This window comes from Podarcis gaigeae (assembly GCF_964106915.1).
Source record: "Podarcis gaigeae genome assembly, chromosome: 4".
NCBI classification, from domain to species: Eukaryota; Metazoa; Chordata; class Lepidosauria; order Squamata; family Lacertidae; genus Podarcis; species Podarcis gaigeae.
Window position 1 is genome coordinate 104,637,572 of NC_139677.1, and position 14,940 is coordinate 104,652,511.

Below are 14,940 nucleotides of genomic sequence, written 5' to 3' on the forward strand. Positions count from 1 at the left end.
ATTGTATACTTTTGTTGGAAAATTAATAAAAAAATATTTTGTAAAAAAACCTTTGATATTGTGATAAGAATAGATAGAAGATTATTGTTTATGTGAATGCACAGCCGGTTACGTCTTGTGTGTTTGTACATTCAAGGAACAGCATTCCTGACCCAGATGTTCACAGGAAGTCCCTAAGATGATTCCCCTTTCAAACAGGATACATGCGCCTAGGCCAGTAGGGTCCTCTTCTCCGGCAGACGGACAACCCCTCCCCCAAAGCCCCTCCATCCCCCACTTCCCCATGGGGGTGCCCCACACCACCCATCACTCACCAGGATGGTTTTGAATCACCTCCAGCAGGTACAGCTGAGCTTCCAACAAAATATTAAAATAAAATAGTCCATCAAATATTAAAAGCTTCCCTAAACATAATAACAACAACCATCCATTTTCAGTCCATTGAATTAGCAATTAAGCATTTCTGCAAAGGGAAATGGCAGAAAAAAGCATAGAAAGCATACATAAGAAAGTATTACTGATTTATGATGAGAATAGGATTTATTTATTTTGAACTTTGCTTGGTTCCTCCTTGGCAGCCAGTGCGATTATTTCAGCAGGGCTAGACCTCAGGACCCGCTGCCTTGAGGGACATCTAAGAGCAGTTGGGCAGGAGAAAGGTCTCCCTTGGGCTCCCTTGGGAGGTGGGGGACTCTCCTTCCTTGGAGGTTTCTCAGCAGAGATCGGAGGGCCATCTGCCATGGATGCTTGAGCGGAGATTCCTGCATTGCTGGGGGTGGGACGAGAAGACCCTGGGATCCCCTCCTCTCTCTCCACTCCTGAATTCCAGGAGGAGCTTCCTTGCCTCCTGCAAAGCCCCTTTCCCTGCAGGCTCCTCCTCTGGTTTCTGGCCAAGGGAGGGAGATGCTCAGAGTCCAGCCAAGAGCCTCACCCCCAAAAGGATATCTGGGCATTGGCGGAGCCAGGGGGGCAGCTGCCCCCCCCCGAAATCCATAAAAAATAATAAGAATCTGAGAGAGGGCTGAGCGAGGAAGGACTCAGCTTGGCAAGGGTTAAAGGGAAGTGAGCTGCCTTCCTAGAGAGGACAGGAAGCAAGGGGGGGCAGGTCCTCCAGAGCCAAGGCCCCTCCCTCCCCAGTCCTTCCCTGCTTTGGTGTTTCTGCTGCAAGGGCTGCCTCGCTCTCCCCTCCTGGGATCTGGTGAGTCCATAGCTGTCAACTTTCAGATGTGAAAATAAGGGATCAGCAGCCTCACCTATCTACCAATCCGGGATAGCAGCAGGAAGCAGCGGGAAACGGCGCTGGAATAAGGGAATTTCCCGCAAAGAAAGGGAAGGTTGACAGCTGTGGGTGGGTCTCCTCTCTCCCCCCCCCCAGGGTGCAGTGGGGAGACGGGGGGGGGGGTCCCCGGGCTGTGGCAGGGGAGGGGGCCTGGGGGGCCTGATCTGCTCCTGTGGGGGGGGGGCCCTAAGTCAGGGAGGAGGAGAGGGTCCTGCCAGGGAGGGGCCAGGTCTGCCACGCTCTCCTTCCTGCAGATCAGAGGATCCCTGACTCCCACGAAATCTCCCTTTTTTAAACAAAGGAGTCCACGGGACACTCTGTGTGACATCGCTCAGCCTCATTGCACAACGGAGGAAACAGGTGCAAATGGTTTTCCAAAGCTGGACGAGGAGGTGGACTAGCCCCCCCCAAAAAAAAACCCCACAGGGAGGGAGGAAGTTAAGGTGGGAGAGAAAGGGCAGGAATAAAGAGAGGGATCCCAGCCCAGAGTCTGCCTGCTGCATTGGGGACCAGTTTCCCAGTCATCTCTCAGGGCAGCTCCCCACGGAGGCCACTGCAGCAATCCCCTCGCACCCAGAGCATGGCACCCCAGGACCACATCCTCTCTGCCCCAAAGGGAGTGTAGCTGGAAAACCAGCCGGAAATGGGCGCTGCTACTCACTGAGCCTCCAGGGACCTTGGCATCAATGGCTGTGTGTGCGTTAATAGTAATAATAATAATAATAATAATATAAGAATAAAAAATTACCCTCCTAAATTTCAAGGGAGATGTCTTTGGCCCTGCCCACTTGGCCCTCAGGGGGTTGGCCAGATACATACCTGGCCCTCAGAGCAAAGAAAAAGGGACCCCGCCCCAGAAGTCTATTCTGAGAGTGGCAGAGAGTCCAAGTGCAAGAAAAGGAGACAGAAGCAGCGGAGTGGGTGTAGGTGTGGGGGGCAACTCCTGAGGACCCCCACTAGACCCAAGCATCCATTTTTCACAAGATGGAAACGACTCCTTTGTCAGTAGGTTCCGACGTCATCAATTAACTGGAAGGATGGAGAAACCAGGTTGATTCATCTCTCAGAAATCCCTTCAGTTGCCTCCACATTTTGCATTGCTAGAAGGCTAGAGACTTGTTTCTTCTCCTCTTCCTCCTCCTCTTGTTCCTAGCAAGGAGCATCATGCTTGCTCAGGGAACCATTTCCCCTCCTGTCCTACAAATTCTGTAACAGAACAATGTATTTGCTTTGTAGGATTTGCTAGAGCTTCTCATTTAGACGGACAGAACTTGGCAGAAGACCACAGGGTTCCTTCCGATCTCTCAGAGGCTTCCTGAGAGCACAGATGGATGAGCGAGACTCGGCTGGCCCTGGAACAGGAAGAGGCCATGGTAGCCAAACTGGGAGCAGTGGGGGGTTCTGGGAAAACTCTGTGCAGAAGATCCTGGGTGAGGAGGACACCCTCCGCTCAGAGGTGCAGAGCCAGCAGTTGAGGCAGTTCTGCTGCCAGGAGGCCAAAGGACCCCGAGAGGTTTGCAGCCGACTCTACCACCTTGACCATCAGTGGCTGAAGCCAGAAAGGCACACGAAAGCTGAGATGCTGGACCTGGTGATCTTGGAGCAGTTCCTGGCTGTCCTTCCCCTGGAGATGGAGAGCTGGGTGAGGGACTGTGGAGCGGAGACCAGTTCCCAGGCGGTGGCCCTGGCCGAAGGTTTCCTCCTGAGTCAGGCAGAGGAGAGAAAGCAGGTGAGAGAGACTTTCCTTTGGATACTCCCAAGGGGCTCCAAACAGGACGGAGAACATCCCATAATGCTCTGCTGATGGCCCATCCTTTTTCTGGGAAAGCATCCATGGAATGAGATCTCACACCCTTCAAGTCTTTGTCATTCTCTTTCTAGTATTTCTCACCATTCTCTGTTTTGAATCCTTGTTTCTTTCTCAGGGAAAGGATCTCTTTGCAGAAATGGACCTGGATTCCTGTGAGGCAGAGAGGCCTCCGTTGGACACCAGAGAGAGGCCACTGGGTAAGCAGGAAGGTGGCTTTTCTCTCATTCTGTTGGTTTTCCAATTCATCTGAGGGTTCTTTTCATCTTGTTTTGGGGGGAGACAGTTGGGAACAAGGGTCCAGAAGAGGGGAGATGTATTTTTTCACAACAAACATATGAAATGATCATAAACGTCCAAATGCTCTCAGCAGGTAAGACTTTCTCAAAGGCCCATCTGTAGTTAGAGATGCCCTGTTTCACCTGTGAAAGAAGCAGGCACTCCTGGCATCCTGCTTACCTTTTTTCTCTTGCAGGTGGCAGAAGGATGCCAGCAAGACCTCCTGATCTGCCTTTTCATGGGGGCAGAAGGGAAGCAGCGGCTGTGGAACCAGATCAGGTCAGGGGAAGCTGCCTTGTGGGGACAGAGGCCGAGGGATGGAGCAATGTCATGGACTGGTTGGGCACAGAGGAATGGTGGGAGGAAGCAGCCTGGGAACCAGGAAAGGAAGACGGCTCAGAGCCCAAGGATTGGAGGTGGAGGAAGAATGAGCAGTCAGAGGGGGAAGCCTGGGAAGAGGAGGTGTCAGAAGCTAAAGGGGAAACAGGGCTTAGTGAGCTGGGAGACTCTGTGGCAGAATGCAGTGCAGAATCAGAGGCAGAAGAGGAAGGATGCGAGTGGGAGAGGAAGGTCGAGAGGCTAAGGTGAGTCTCGAGAAGGAGGAACCACCGGTGGAATCTCTGCTAGATAATCCAAGACCAAAAGAGGCTTATTTTATTTCTAGATTGATAACTGAATGCAAAAATTTGTTTCTAAGCAGTGGACAAATGAGAACAAATAGCGGCCTGAAAACACAAGGTGGAGTACCACCTATTTGCACAAAGACGAATACCCATAATTAAAATGCAGAATAAAATAAGCATCCATAAATAAAATGTGCAGCGAAGCAATCCTATTTAAACAACACCGCAATTTACAGGAAGGAAACAACAGAGCATTGTGGAGCAGATCATATTTCTGCTGTTTCAGAGGAGGACATTTCCCTTTTTCCTTTAGGGTCCAGTGTGCTTTGAAGATGTTGCTGTTCGTTTCACGGATGAGGAGTGGGCATTGCTGGATCCTGACCAGAGAGCTCTGCATAAGGACGTCATGGAGGAGAATCGTGGGATTGTGGCCTCTCTTGGTAAGGCTCCCTGTGGGGTTGTCATATCTGCCTGGAAATTCAAAAAATACCTCTATGGACCAACCTCATATATTTTCACAGAGCTCAACAGAGCCCCCTATAACACCTGGGAACCTAACACCCCCACAATAAAAAGTAACTTACAGTTTTTTCTTTGAACAATCTTCTTCAAATTATTCCTTTTTCTACCACGATTGGGCTGGTCTCAACTGCCCAGGCCATATTCAATGTCAGCTTCAGAAAGATAAGTAGCTTCAGGTTTTCTGTTTTTGCTCCTGTCAGTCTTTAAGAAACTTAAAATTTTCCGGAAGGGGACTGTTCTTAAATCGAGGTACCACTGTAGTAATAATAATAATTTTTATTTCTACCCTGCCCATCTGGCTGGGTTCCTCCAGCCATTCTGGGCAGCTTCCAACATATATATTAACATGAAACATAAATAATTATAATCTGATCCCATATAAAAAGAACATTAACTTTATTTTATTTTTACCAATCAATTTTTATTGTTTTCTTTACGCAGTCATTTTACAATACATTAAATCACATATATACTTTTAGCTCTGCCAAGCTTGCGACTTCCCTCCTTCCCTCCTTCCCTTCAGCAGGTATCCCTTATTTTCTCCAGTCGCGTATTTTAATTTCTAACCTTGTATCTGTCTTATACATTGTAGGAGTTTAATTTTACAATTATCCTTTAAGTACACAGTACATTTACTCCAGTTTTCCTGAAATCTCTGATCGTCCTGATCCCGAATCCTGCCAGTCAGTTTGGCTAATTCCGTGTAGTTCATCATTTTCGTCTGCTACTCCACAATGGTGAGAACTTATTGTAATTTCCAGTTTGGGGCCAATATATTCCTTGCCGCATAAATAGCCTTTGGTCTGTTTTCTTAACCTCCTTCCCCTTCAAACTCAACAAAAAAGCCTCTAGTTTTTTAGGAAAGGTATATTTAAGTACTTTCTTAAGTTCATTACAGATCAACTCCCAAAAATTCTTGACTTTATCACAAGTCCACCACATATGATAGAAGTCTCCATCCACCTTTTTACATTTCCAGCATTTCCTATCCCTCATCCTATACATTTTCGCCAGTTTTACTGGTGTCAAATGCCACCTATATATCATCTTCATTAAATTTTCTTTTAAAGCCGTACACGCCGTGAATTTCATACTTTTGTTCCATAATTTTAGCCATGCATCCAGTTCAATAGTATGCCTAAAATCTATATCCCATTTTATCATTGCTTCTTTCACCTCTTCAACTTTTGAAACCATTCTAATAACAAATCATATATCCTAGATAGTATTCTACCTCTGCCTTCCACTAATTCTAATTGAAATCTTGATTTTTTTATCCTTAAACCCGGCTTTCCTTTTATCCTCACTCAATATATCATTCACCTGATGGTATTGCAACCAACCTGTAAACATGCCCTCTCTTTACTCTTATGGTTTAAGTTTTAACCCTTGTTCCAGTTTTCTAATAATTTCCTCATAGGTGGCTCACCTTCCTTCCATATTTATCCATATTTACTTTTTTAACTGTCAGTACCTCTATTGGTGATATCCACCATGGGGTTTTCCTTTCCCATACTTCATAAATTGACCTTCTGATAATAATAATAAATTTTATTTATATCCCGCCCTCCCCAGCCAAAACTGGGCTCAGGGCGGCTAACAACAATCAATAATTCAACGATTCTAAAAACATTTCATTATAAAATTAATTAAAATCAAATTTATGGCAACCAATAAGCAAAATTCTGTGTAGATTTCCAGAGGAGGGGGGTCAGGCTGCGCCCTGACTGAAGGCCTGTTGGAACAGCTCTGTTTTGCAGGCCCTGTGGAAAGATGTCAAGTCCCGCAGGGCCCTGGTCTCTTGTGACAGAGTGTTCCACCAGATTGGAGCTGCGGCCGAAAAGGCCCTGGCTCTAGTTGAGGCCAGCCTAACCTCTCTGTGGACTGGGATCTTCAAGATGTTTTTATTTGCAGACCGTATGTTCCTCTGTGGGACATACCAGGAGAGGCGGTCCCGTAGGTACGAGGGTCCTAGGCCGTATAGGGCTTTAAAGGTTAAAACCAGCACCTTAAACCTGATCCTGTACTCCACTGGGAGCCAGTGCAGCTGGTATAGTACCGGAAGAATGTGATCTCGCAGCGAAGACCCCATAAGGAGTCTCGCCGCGGCATTCTGCACCCGCTGGAGTTTCTGGGTCAGTCTCAAGGGCAGCCCCACGTAGAGCAAGTTACAATAATCCAGTCTGGAAGTGACCGTCGTGTGGATCACAGTGGCTAGGTCAGGGCGAGAGAGATAAGGAGCCAACTGCTTAGCTTGGTGGAGAAGAAAAAATGCTGCCTTTGTTAAAACTGTAATCTGCGCCTCCATAAGAGAGGGAGGTATCGAAGATTACACCCAAACTCTTAACGGACGATGCTGGCACTAATTGCACCCCCGCAAGAGATGGGAGTTGACCCCTCAATCCCATATCGCCCCGTCCCAGCCAGAGGACCTCTGTCTTCGAAGGATTTAACTTCAACCGGCTCCCACGTAACCATCCAGCCACAGCTTCCAGACATCTGGTCAGTGTGTCTGGGGCCGGGTCAGGATGGCCATCCATCAACAGATAGAGTTGGGTGTCATCGGCATACTGATGGCAACCCAGCCCGAAACTCCAGATCACATGGTTTAAAAAACCTTTATGAACTTTTACCTTATCATACCACAGGTACGAGTGCCACCCGTACCTGTTGTCATGACCTTCTAAATCCAATAGGTCTGTATTTTCCAATGTTATCCATTCCTTTAACAATACGAGACAGGATGCTTCATAATAGCGATTCATACCTGGTAATGCAAATCCTGGTGAGGCGATTCTGTTGGAATTCTGGCCCGGTCAGAGGTATGTGCCTATCTATTCAGGCACCGGCTGAATTCCTTAGACCTCCCTCCGGCGACTCCCGGCAGGAAAAACATACGAGGTCCGTTCCGGCGATTTTCCTCAGGCTGTGAGAAAAACACACCAACTGCTTCTCCTCCTCCCTGCTCCCTGCATATCCCCAGGGAGGGGAATCAGACACAGACAGAAATGTAACTACATGCTTTTATTCCTGTCTTTAGCAGCCATACAGTAAAAGATGTCTGCTCTCTTCAACAAACAGAGAAAAACCAAACTCCACCCACGTACATCCTGTACAGATCATATGACACATCCTGAGCTCACATCCTGTGCTCAATAACGAGAATGGACTGCCCCTTCGTTTTCATGGCAACAGTCACATACTTCCTGTTTGGCTTTCCAGCCACAAGCAGCAGACTGAGCTGCTAGAGCCTTTGCTTGCTGCAGCATTGCTGCTTTAGAATAACAGATTCATACCTGGTAAGGCAAATCCACAGCTTTCTTTTTCATCTACCAAAATTTTCATTTTGATCCTCGTCTTCTTTCCCTGCCAGACAAATCTTGACACTATTTTTTGCCATTCTCTACATTGTCCTGTCCCTTTAATCAATGGAATTGTTTGGAATAAGAATAACATTCTAGGTAAAACGTTCATCTTAACCACCGATATTCTGCCCAAAAAGGATAATTTCAAACTGTTCCAAATTTCTAAATCCTTCTTAATCTCTCTCCATGCGGTTTCATAATTATCTTTATACAATTTTCCCCCTGTTGTCAACCAAATTCCAAGGTACCGTATTTTTTGCCCTATAGGATGCACTTTTTACCCTCCAAAAATGAAGGGGAAATCTGTGTGCGTCCTATGGGGCGAATGCAGGCTTTCGCTGAAGCTTGGAGAGCGAGAGGGGTCGGTGCAGAGCTCCCCGCGCTTCGGGAAGATATCCGCAGCCTAGGGAGCCCTGCAGGAGTTCCCGCATGGCTCCCTAGGCTGCGGATAGCAGCCTGCTGCCCAGAGCGCGGGGCGCGTTGAAGCATAGTGCCCCGCGCTTCGGGCAGATATCCTTTTCTCCTCTAAAAACTACAGTAGGTGAGTTTTTAAAAGCTCGGGCTTCCCCCGCAGCTGGAGGGGGATAATTTTTCCCCTTTATTCTCCCTCCCCCAATTAGGTGCGTCCTATGGGCCGGTGCGTCCTATAGGGCGAAAAATACGGTGTTTCACTTTCTTAACCACCATAATTCCTGTCCTGTGTTACAATTCCTCTGTCTCTTCTTTATTCATATTTTTTACCAGCATTTTGGTCTTATTTCTATTGAGTTTGAATCCCACAACTTTTCCAAATTCCTCCATTCTCTCTAGGGCTTTTTGTACACTGTTCTTTGGGTCTTCTAATGTTAAAACTAAATCATCAGCAAACACTTTTACTTTAAACTCTTTCGATCCCACCTTAATACCTGACACTTCTCTCAAATTCTTGTTTAATACCTCCAAAAGTGTAATATACAACAGGAGCGACAAAGGACACCCTGCCTGGTACTCAATTATAGCCACTATGTTCCTAACATTGCCCTTCAGTTGTCGCCCTGGTAGGAGACCAGCTTGATCTTTATGTATTACTTCCTTTAAAAGTTTTTTTAATCTGTCGGCCAGCACATCCACAAATAATTTATAGTCATTGTTCAAAAAGGAAATAGGTCTATAATTTTTAACACTCAAACCATCTGTATCTTTCTTTGGGATTAAAGTGATGTACGCCTCTTTCCAGGTATTTGGAATTCCCCCTTCCTTCAAAATGTTATTCATAACCTCACACAGCACAGGTAATAATGGTCCACCTAGTGTCTTATAATATTTTGCCGGAATGCCGTCAGGGCCTGGAGCTTTCCCTATCTTCATTCTCTTTATCGCTTTCTCAATTTCTTGTTCTGTAATTATCTGGTTTAATTGTTCCTTTTTTCCTGGGGGGATCTGCTGTAATTGATGACTTTTCTATTTTCTATTTTCTTACCATCTTCTTTCTCTGTCTTATACAACAACAACAACAACAACAACAACAACAACAAGTTTATTAAATTTGTGAGGTCCATGCCTTTACACAAAATACCATAAAACATTATTAAAAAGATAAACAATAAAATTATAAAAATAAGCTAAAATTCATGCTATGCTGTCCCAGCAAAGGAAACTACCCAAAAAACCCCACCATTCAGGAAAGAAGATACAGCAACAGGTTAGGAGAGCAATGGGAGGGACCTCACCATTTCATCCAGGAACCATACCCTAGTTTTCATAGCCTTCACCACAAAGACCGCTACCACGTGAGAAATCCGTGGGTCAGCGTCCACCAGTAAAAACTTTACTTGGTCCTCAGAGTTGACTATTGATTTGGGAATAGTTTGTAACATCGCATCCCTGAAGGCCGAATAGATGGGACAATACAACATGTAATGTGTGTGATCCTCTTTAGTTCTCATATGACAAGGACATATACGCTGCTCTGCTGGGATTTTTGCATATCTGCCTGACAGATAGGCCGTAGGAATGGTTTGAAAACGGGCCATGGTGAAAGCTCTCCGAAGGGTGGGATTGGTGATATTCGCCAAGTAATTGGCACAGGTTTTGACTGTTTTCAGTCGGGGAAACCAGTGGGAGGACCCTGGGTTCTGTATTTTTGTGATGTCTAACAGGGCGTCTCTCTCCAGGATCCATTCCCGAACTTTGTCCGGGCTCCACAGTTTGAGAGTATTAAACTCCGATAGGGTGTATCTAACCAGGATCTCAGATAGGTTTTGACGCCAAGTGGTGTTCTTTTGAAGAGATACAAAGGCTTGTTTGGCCAGTAAGGTGTTTGAAGTGTTTGCAAGGTTGATGTAAAATCGTAGGAATCTTAAGTGGGCCCTGGCAGACACAGAGGGTAAACCAACCTCCACCCTCAAGAAAGCTGCTGGGGTTCCTTGAGGAAGGCCTAGAATCCTCTTGAGATAATAATTTTGCAAAATTTCAAGCCGTTCCAACAGCCTCTGGTTCCACCCCCAGAGTTCTATCCCATATAACATCTGGGGAATAGCTTTCCCAACAAAAGCTCTTAAGGCCGGGATCACCAATTGTCCTCCCCGGGTATGGAAGAAACTAAGCAGGACACCAATTGTTCTTCGTGTTAGGATGGTTACAGCCTTAAAGTGGGCTAGCCAACTAGATGTAGCCTGGAATGTAACACCCAGATATTTAAAAAAAGGGCACTGTTCAATCACATGTTCGTCAAAAGACCATCTAAAAGTGTGGCGAGCTCTAGTGAACACCACAATTTTTGTTTTGTCAAAGTTTATCTTTAGTGAGTTATGGGAACAGTAGGCTGCGATCCCCTCCAACATGCTGCGTAAGCTTCTTCGGGTGAGTGCCATTAAAGCCATGTCATCGGCATATAGCAATATATTCAGACGTTTACCTTCGAGGGCTGGAGCCGATGACTTGTACTTTGCCATGTACTGGACAATGTCGTTTATATAAAAGTTAAAAAGAAATGGGGCTAGCAGGCATCCCTGTTTGACCCCTTTCCCCAATGGCAGTGGGTCCGTAAGAGTTCCCGATGGCCCAGTTCTGATTTTAACTGTAGTATCTGTGTGTAACTCTCTGAGAATTTTTAAAAGTCGTCTATCAATGTCCGTATATAAATTCTCTGTTGTGCAGGCGTGGGAAGGCCTCCATGCTTGAAGAGAGGGAGGAGGACTAGTTTATGTTTAATTAAAGTTAAGTTCTGGCTCTTTTGTACTCCCTTCTGGGGAGTTTCTTGCTTTGGGTCTGGAGTTTTCTTTAGTTTTCCACTAGAGGGCAGTGATTGTTTTACTAGCCTTGGAGGGCTAGCCACCTGATGTTTATTTAAAATGTTTGGGCTTTGGCTCTTATTTGGCGTTGTTATGCTGGGGTTCTTTGTGCTTGAGTTCTCCAGAATCTTGAATAACTTTGAGAAATTCATTTTCCCAGTCCGAGAGGGCAGCTTAGCCTTTCGACCCATTTTCACATTCTTCGACTTCTTCTTGTGCATTGAACTCTTTCCCTTATAGGAAGGTTTCCTAGTGGCCAGTACTTTTCCCTGGACTAGTTTGGCTCTGCTTGTTTTCCTTTCTTTGATGTTGGGCTGGGTTTTATTTCCAATTGGCTTGTTGTTGGCTTCTTTGTGAAAGTGGCAGTCCTCTTTCCTCCTGATTAGTTCAATCAGGGAGGTGAGCAAACCCAAACATTCTGAGAGAAAGTTTTTAATTGGCCCCAGTTCTTTAATTAACTGAGTTTGATGTTCTTCCAACAGATCTTTATACAGCCCTGTCATTATGTAATTATAGCTGCCCAGGTCTGGATGTCGAACTCTTGTGTCGTTTATCCACTCCTCCACCTCAGTCGGGGCAGGGGACCCCCCCTTCCCTCTAAGCATAGATTGATGAATGGGTTCTTTTGACTTGGTTTCTGGGTTTCCCAGTTGAGGCTCCTGTTCTGATCGGGCCTTAAAGGCTGTATTTTCTGTAGTTGCCTGCTTTAACTCGGTTGCCAGGTCGACTCCTTTTCCTCCTCCTCCCTCTGCTTCCATACCCCTTCCGAGCGAGGTACGGTCGACAGACCATTCGTGCGGATGCAGGCTCTCTGTGTTTTTTATTTCTTCTGCTTTTGGTTTAAAATAATATGGAATTTTTGCCTGCTTTTTCTTTGGGGCAGGGGTTCAGCAGCTTGTGCTTGTGCTAGAAGAATCCCCAGTTCTTTATAGTTCTGTCTTGTAAGTACCATTTGAGTTATCTCCTCTAGCCGTGTGCTAGGGCCTTATTCAAAAGGAGCTCAGAGGTTGTAATTAGCCTCGGATAGCCTCAAATAGCACTGGATGGTCTTGGGAAATTTGAATGGCTTCCACGGGATTACAAAGGCCAGATAAAAAAGCTCAAGAGAGGAGAGGAGAGGAGAAAGGGGAGGTTTAAAAAAAACCTCTGGTAGCTCCCGGATTCTTTATCAGGCTAGACTTTGATCTTTTCTGAGTGTCTTTCTGTATTATTGTTATTATTTTGTAAAAAGCTCCTACTCTGTTGAGGCTCACAGAAGACTTACTGCTGGTGCCATCTTGCTAATTAAAACCTCTCTGTCTTATACAAATCTTTATAAAATTTCAGAAAGGTCTTTCTACTTTCTTTGGGGTCTTCAATGATGTTTTCTGCCTATCTTACAAATTGTCTTTTGTTTTTGTCTTGCCTTTAATTGCCATGCCAATAATTTTCCAGTTTTGTTGGCGGATTCAAAATTCCTTTGTCTCATTGTTTTTGTTTTCCACTCTACATCCTGACTCACCGACATAGAGAACTGAGTCTGCAACAATTTAATATTTTCTCTTATTAGCTCATCTTTTGGTTTTATTTCAGCAGTCTCTCATTCTCCATGAGATGGGACAGGATTTCTTCTTTCTTCTTCTCCCTTCCTCTTTTCTGAAAACTGTTCTTTTGGATCAGGAATCCTCTCATTACAGCTTTGCGTGCATCCCATACTGTTTCAATGGGTGTTCCTTTGTTTAAATTCCACTTATTCTGTAATTGTCTCTTTTGCCTAATTTACTATATTTTGGTCATTGAATAAACTTTCATTCATCCTCCATCTGAATGATGAAGGGTCTTTTCCTTTTAACTCCAAATATAACGAATTATGTTCTGATAATGTCCTTGGGAGAATCTCAATTTTGGAAATTCTTGGCACCAATTCTTTAGAAGTCCAAATGTAATTTTTTCTAGCAAAGCTTTGATTTGGACCTAGAAAGAATGTGAACTGTTTTGTTGTGGGATTTCTAAGTCTCCAAATATCTGTTAGCCCCATAGTGTCTGATATATCAAAATATTTTTGGTAGTTTACCTTCATTTGTGTCTCACCTTTTCGTTGATCTATCCAAATCCGGAATAACCACACTGTTGTAATCCCCCATTACTATCACTCTCTGATCCAAAAATTCTGACAATGTTCCATTGAGCTTCGAATAAAAGTCGGCTTTTTTGTCATTAGGTGCGTAGATTCCCACAATGATTACCTTTCCCCCCTGGAACGTAATTTGCACTATCAGCACTTTCCCCTCCTCATCTTTATAAATTAATTTTGGGTTATATTTCTCCTTTATATACAATACAACCCCTCTTTTTTTGTTTGTGTCTGAGGCAATAAAGTCTTTCCCCAATCTTTTAGTTCTTAAAATCCTCTTATGTTTCCTTGCGACATGTGTTTCCTGTAAACAGGTTAAATCTAAATTCCATTTAATCAAGATTTTGTGCCTTTTATTTTTAAGTCCATTCACATTCTATAAAAATATTTTCAGAGCTTTTTTCTGGTTTGTTTAAGTCTACTATCAAACTTGGGGGTCCTTGTTATCATTATCCTCTTCTTCCTCTTCTCCCTCTTCTTTCTCCTCTTCAGACTGGTCCCGTCCTGGTCTTACCTTCTCCACTTTTCCCAACTCTTTATAATATCTTCTGGAGAATTTTTCCAGATCCTGAAGGCTACTTAGTTTGAACCTCTTGTCTTTGTAATAGAAGGAAATTCCTTCTGGAAATTCCCATCTATGCTGGATTCCATTTTTCTTTAACTGGCCAACTGGTTGGTGGCAGCAGATTAGTGGTGTACGGGTCAATAGTCCGTGAGATGACTGCGGCTCTGTACAAATGCCACAGTTGGCGCCATAGATTTCTGATTGGGTTAATGTTTGGGCTATTCCCAAGCCATTCCAGCAGTGCAATAGGATTATCTTTAAAGCACCTTTTGCACACAGCATGGAACATTCATGGAACTGAATCCTGTTGAAAAAAGAAAGAAAGAAAGAAAGAAAGAAAGAAAGAAAGAAAGAAAGATTTGTATAAATATATATAGAAATGCTTCAGTATCTGGGAAAAGATCACTTGTGGAACGCTTCAGTTTGGGCTCAACATTCCCATTAATGATGCAAATTCTGCCCACACCTTTTGCTGCCATACAACCCCAGATCATCACACTGTCTGGGTGTTTCACAGATGGTGTAATGCAATTAGGATGTAAATCTTCTCTGATTCTTCTCTTCTCCGATTAAAGAAACTCACGTATTTCATGCCATCACAACCAAGCAAGGTAGTGTCCCATTGTTCCGCTGTCCAGTTAACATGGGTTTAATCTTTTCAACTTTTGCTTGAGAGATTACCATGGCTATTTTCTTAGAATTCTAACATTTCGATCAGTCCTTGCACTCAACTTCCCATTATATTGTGTCATGTCATCTTGTATACACCCAGAAGATTTTCTTCTGTCATGTAGGGACAGTCTCTCCACTCGTCCATCGTCACTTGCCTTTGTGCACCTTTTCCTGCCTTTACCAGTCAGATTTTGTAGTGACTGAGTCTCCTTATACCCCTTCAAAAATATAGAAAGGGCAGCTTTGGTTTTGTTTTCCCCAATCTTTCATTTAATTTCTTCATAACTGTAGCCTTGTTCACTTAATATTAGAATCTTACATCGCTTTCTGGGTGACCAGTCAACTCTTTGTGCCATTTCTATAATTTTATTATGTTTTACAACCTCACTAAATGAAAGAACACAAAAAACCAACCAACTTGATAGCAATCACATAACACACCA

At 44.4% G+C, this 14,940-nt stretch overlaps 1 protein-coding gene across 2 annotated transcripts in view; it reads left to right on the forward strand.

The window, feature by feature from the left end:
* Positions 1-1,051: 1,051 nt before the first annotated feature.
* LOC310843341 (uncharacterized protein) overlaps positions 1,052-14,940 on the forward strand; it is a 50,089-nt gene continuing 36,200 nt past the window's right edge. The window contains exons 1-5 of one of the 2 annotated variants that reach the window (XM_083736577.1): positions 1,052-1,348; positions 2,516-3,008; positions 3,205-3,286; positions 3,562-3,644; positions 4,302-4,428. In XM_083736577.1, the coding sequence (XP_083592703.1) occupies positions 2,607-3,008; positions 3,205-3,286; positions 3,562-3,644; positions 4,302-4,428 (694 nt within the window). In that variant the 5' untranslated portion in view covers positions 1,052-1,348; positions 2,516-2,606. The remainder of the gene's footprint in view (positions 1,349-2,515; positions 3,009-3,204; positions 3,287-3,561; positions 3,645-4,301; positions 4,429-14,940) is intronic. The other variant, XM_083736576.1, reaches the window with a different exon arrangement.